Source organism: Grammomys surdaster, unplaced genomic scaffold (genome assembly GCF_004785775.1).
Source record: "Grammomys surdaster isolate TR1022 unplaced genomic scaffold, NIH_TR_1.0 166, whole genome shotgun sequence".
NCBI classification, from domain to species: domain Eukaryota; kingdom Metazoa; phylum Chordata; class Mammalia; order Rodentia; family Muridae; genus Grammomys; species Grammomys surdaster.
Window position 1 is genome coordinate 2,184,798 of NW_021604614.1, and position 4,668 is coordinate 2,189,465.

The following is a 4,668-nucleotide window of genomic DNA, read 5'->3' on the forward strand; positions in this document are numbered from 1 at the left end:
ATTCTCCTGTGAAGGGGTCTCCAAGTCTCTTGTCTCACGGGAACCTGGAATGAGTTTTGGGGGACCTTCGCTTTAGGCTCTGAACCCTGGCTAGGCTTGGCTCCCTTTCCCTCCTAATTGTCCCCACCCGGTGAGCATCCAGGTGCTCTTGGCTGGTGACTCAGTGTCTGTCTCCCAGCTGACCTCAGCGTGAGCCTGGGGGGCTGGAGGAGATGGTAGTTTCTTGTGATACTGGCAGGTGACTCAGGGGCCCAGGATTGGGGCCTCAGAATGCCTTTGTTGGCCCAGGCTCAGGAATCCAGAGAAACTGGTCTCGAGGGAGGCCTTGGGGACTGAAACCCCTCCCTCTGCCTCCGCCCCTCCTCCACGGGGCTTTAACTGCAGCACCTGTGGCCTCCGGTCCTGTTGCAGGTGCAGGCAGGAAAGAGCTGCAGTGTTCGCGCTTCGTAGCTGGTGTACCGGACTCGGCACCTCCAGTTGGCTTTGTGTCCCTGAGACTCACCGGAAAACCTTTCCCAGCCCTCGGACTCCAGAGAGAGACTTTTTGTGATCACCGACCTTGATCCCTGCAGAGGCTGAGCGATGGCGTCCATGGGACTTCAGGTGCTGGGAATCTTCTTGGCAGTCCTGGGCTGGTTGGGAGTCATCCTGAGTTGTGCGCTCCCCATGTGGCGGGTGACCGCCTTCATCGGCAGCAACATCGTCACGGCCCAGACCAGCTGGGAGGGCCTGTGGATGAACTGCGTGGTGCAGAGCACCGGCCAGATGCAGTGCAAGGTGTACGACTCGATGCTGGCTCTGCCTCAGGACCTGCAGGCCGCCCGAGCCCTTATGGTCATCAGCATCATCGTGGGCGCTCTCGGAATGCTTCTCTCAGTGGTAGGGGGCAAGTGCACCAACTGTATGGAGGACGAGACCGTCAAGGCTAAGGTCATGATCACAGCCGGGGCCGTGTTCATCGTGGCAAGCTTGCTGATTATGGTGCCTGTGTCCTGGACCGCTCACAACGTCATCCGCGACTTCTACAACCCTCTGGTGGCGTCCGGGCAGAAAAGAGAGATGGGGGCCTCGCTTTACATCGGCTGGGCGGCCTCTGGGCTGCTGGCTCTGGGAGGAGGTCTCCTCTGTTGCAGTTGCCCACCTCGCAGCAACGACAAACCCTACTCGGCCAAGTACTCCGCCGCCCGCTCTGTCCCCGCCAGCAACTACGTGTAAGGTGAGCCGCTCTATGTCCACACCGCCTTTGATAGTTTTCTTGGATTGAGCTCATAACAGCCTGTGGCCCCTCACATTCTCCAGGACCCGCCCTGCTTTGGGCCACTGACTGCTTGCTGGGGACGGGCAAACCCGGACTGTGCGAAGTTACTACTAGCCCGTAGCCCTTGGGGACCCACCTGCCCCACTCGGACACATCTCAAGGCTCCTTACTCCCGTAAGGATGGATGGAAAAAAATATTCCCTTGCTGCCTATATCCAAGTTGCTCGTGGATACGGCTGGCTGAAGGCAGAGGCAGCTGGGTACAGCAGTGGAGGGGGGGAGCTGGGTCCTGCTGGCCGGGATAGCTCAGCTGTGACTTTGGACTCCGGAGTGAGTAGGTGTCCTGCTCATGTTAGCAAACGTCCACTGTCCTTTCTCGATCCCCCACTCTCAGCCTACGCGTCGCTGCAGCGCCAGTCTTGCCATTACGCCCCGCGTTTCCGAGCTCACCTGGTCCCACCTGGAGTCTTGGTGTGCCGAATGACTGACCGAAGGGCCGTTGAGGGCCGGTGGGTTCCGCCATGGAATCCTCCCAGTGGTTAGCAATGACTGGGGCCTTACCCACCCACCTACCCTCGTAATGAAGTTCTGTGGAGTGGATGGACGGGTTTGAGGGAAGGGCGGAGGTGGATTAAACTGGTTTGGAGAGGGCTGGGGACCTAGAAGCAGCTTAGGGTGTCCCCACCCCTTTCCCCCACTGTCTTGCTAAATGCTCTGATCTATGTGCTCTCCCTCCTCAGAAGGACCCTGGGCCTCTTGAGTGGGCCCCTCTGAATTCCCTCCTCCCCTTTGTCCATTTCAAGGACGCTGGCCAGTCTGCTGAAGGTACGGGGGTGATGACGGCCTTGCTCCAGGGAGCCTCCTGGACTCCCCTGCCTTCTCTGTGGTTTCTTGTTTTGTAATTTAAGGTCTGTTCACAGCTGTAATTATTATTATTTTCTACAATAAATGGCACCTGCATACAGGAAAGGTTTGGGCTGGTCTCTTATCTGTGCATGGGACGGGGACTGGAGGGGTGGCTCAGTCCACAGGAGACCTTGATGTTATAAGATGAAATGGTAGCACTTGGTTGGTAGAGAGCATGCCCCATACTCATCCCCCCACTACGTAGTAGGTTCAAGGCTAGCCTGGTCTACAGGAGACCCTGTCTCAAAAAGTAGTTCAGGAGAATTGTAAAACTGAGAATTACCTCTAACCTGGAGGAGCACGGTGTTTGAGCCATTTATTTAATTTTTCGAGACAAGTCAACAATATAAAGCCCAGACTAGCCAGGCAGTGGTGGCGCACACCTTTAATCCCAGCACTTGGGAGGCAGAGGCAGGCGGATTTCTGAGTTCGAGGCCAGCCTGGTCTACACAGAGAAACCTTGTCTTAAAAAACCAAAACAAACAAACAAAAAGCCTAGACTATCATCAAACTCAAAGCAATCCTCCTGTCTCAGTTTTGAGTGCACTACCATGATAGCAAGCTCTTCATTTGTTAGAGGGGAAACCCTGTATTTAGGGCCCAGTGTATGTCCAGGACTGAGGAGTGGGATGGGGGGTTGGGGACCCCAGGAGGGACAACAGATGACAGGAACAACGTAGGCTAATTAACTCCCCTGCCTCTTAACCCCTGGTCTCCCTTTCTCTGAGCAACCAGGCTGGCCTGCTTATCTTCCACAGCCCACCCTACAGGAGTCACCTTCCCTAAGGAATGTCCTTTCCCCGCTCTTGAAGACTTGCTGGTTTTACAGGTTTGGGCTGTAGCCTCCTCCCTAGGGAGTCCTCCCACAGCCTTGGAATGACCAAGGTACTGAGAGTCCTTAAACCCACACCTGTACCACCACAGGGCAGCCTGGGCCACACCCTGACTTCCCTATCCACTCCTCCGGGGTTTATTGTTTTGATAGAAGATCTTAATGTAGCCCAGGCTAGCCCCCAGTTACACCGATAAAGATGACCTTGAACTCTTGATTTTCCTGCTTCCATTTCAACAGTGTTGGGATTAGAGATGTTTACCACCCTGCCTGTTTTACCTGGCACTGAGGCTGAAGAGTTGGTGCTTGGGAGACATTGCTACTAGGCCTGGATCCCTACTCTGCTTGTTGAGACAGGGTCTCGTATCCTGGCTGAACTCAAACTTGATTCATCGCAAAGGATGGTTTTGAACTCAGCATTCTCCTCCCCTCCCTCCCCACCCCTACCTCACTCACTCCCCCTCTCCCCCCTTGTGCTGGGCTTATGGGCAGGGATACCACATGTAGATTTATTCAGAGCTGAGATGGAACAGAGCTTCAAGCACACGACCTTTCTAGCTCTGGGCTCCAGTCTACAGGGCCCCCTTGGTGGAGAAGAAAACTAAACCCTTCCCTGTTCACGCACAGCTGTGGCTCAGCTCCAAAGCTGAGATCAGAAGACAGCTTTGTGGAGTCGGCTCTCTCCTTCCATCTTTATGTCAGTTTGGGGCGAACTCACACCATTGGGATAACACAGCTCACACCTTAACCGGCTGGGCCACCCATTGCGACGGCCCACATACTACTTCTTGACTTTGTGGGGATAACCAAGTTCTCATCATGGAATTATCAGATTGTTTTAAAGCCAGGCGAGTGGGCTTGTGATAGAATCCCAGCACTCAGGAGGTAGAGGTGGGAAGATCATGAGTTCAAGACCATCCTTCATTACATAGCCAGGTTGAGGCCAGGCTGGACCACCTGAGACTATATATAGACTCAAGCCGTTCTATTTTCTCTTCATAGTTAATTTTTTATTCCCTGTGGTCCTGGGAATCCAATCCAGGGGCTCCCATGTGAAGCAAGGCCTTTACTGTTGAGCACCCCCAATCTCCTCTTCATTAAACATTGAAAAACCACTGGGCGGTGGTGGCACACGCCTTTAATCCCAGCACTTGGGAGGCAGAGGCAGGCGGATTTCTGAGTTCGAGGCCAGCCTGGTCTACAGGGTGAGTTCCAGGACAGCCAGGGCTACACAGAGAAACCCTGTCTTGAAAAAACAAAAACAAACAAACAAACAAAAAAAAAAGAAAAAAGAAAAAAAAGAAAGAAAAACCAGGTGGCTGAGAGGTGGGCAGATCTCTGTGAGTTTGAGGCCAGCTTGTTCTACATAGTGAGTTCTAGGCTTGCCAGGGCTACATAGTTCAACCCTCTTTAATACCAACAAAACCAACAAAACAACACTGTCCTTTCGACAAGGTACAGGGACGTACCTTCCTGGGTGGAGGGTTAGCCTAGCATACCAGAGGTCCTGAGTTCAAGTCCCAGCACTGCATAAAATTAAGCAACACAGGCACACAGGCCAGTCGTAGATGCTCCAGAGAAGGCTGCTGAAGGATCAGGGCTTGAGGCTCCTGCTTGGCCTTAGCCAGTTAGAGGCCCACCAGACCTCTCTCTGACCCTATGTCAGAGTAAC

General features: G+C 53.9%; 1 protein-coding gene across 1 annotated transcript; it reads left to right on the forward strand.

The window, feature by feature from the left end:
* Positions 1 to 411: 411 nt before the first annotated feature.
* Cldn4 (claudin 4) lies at positions 412 to 2,227 on the forward strand. Its single transcript, XM_028766215.1, has one exon. It carries the CDS (start codon positions 583 to 585, stop codon positions 1,213 to 1,215), a length of 633 nt encoding a protein of 210 aa, XP_028622048.1. The 5' UTR covers positions 412 to 582; the 3' UTR covers positions 1,216 to 2,227.
* The last annotated feature ends 2,441 nt before the right edge of the window (positions 2,228 to 4,668 follow it).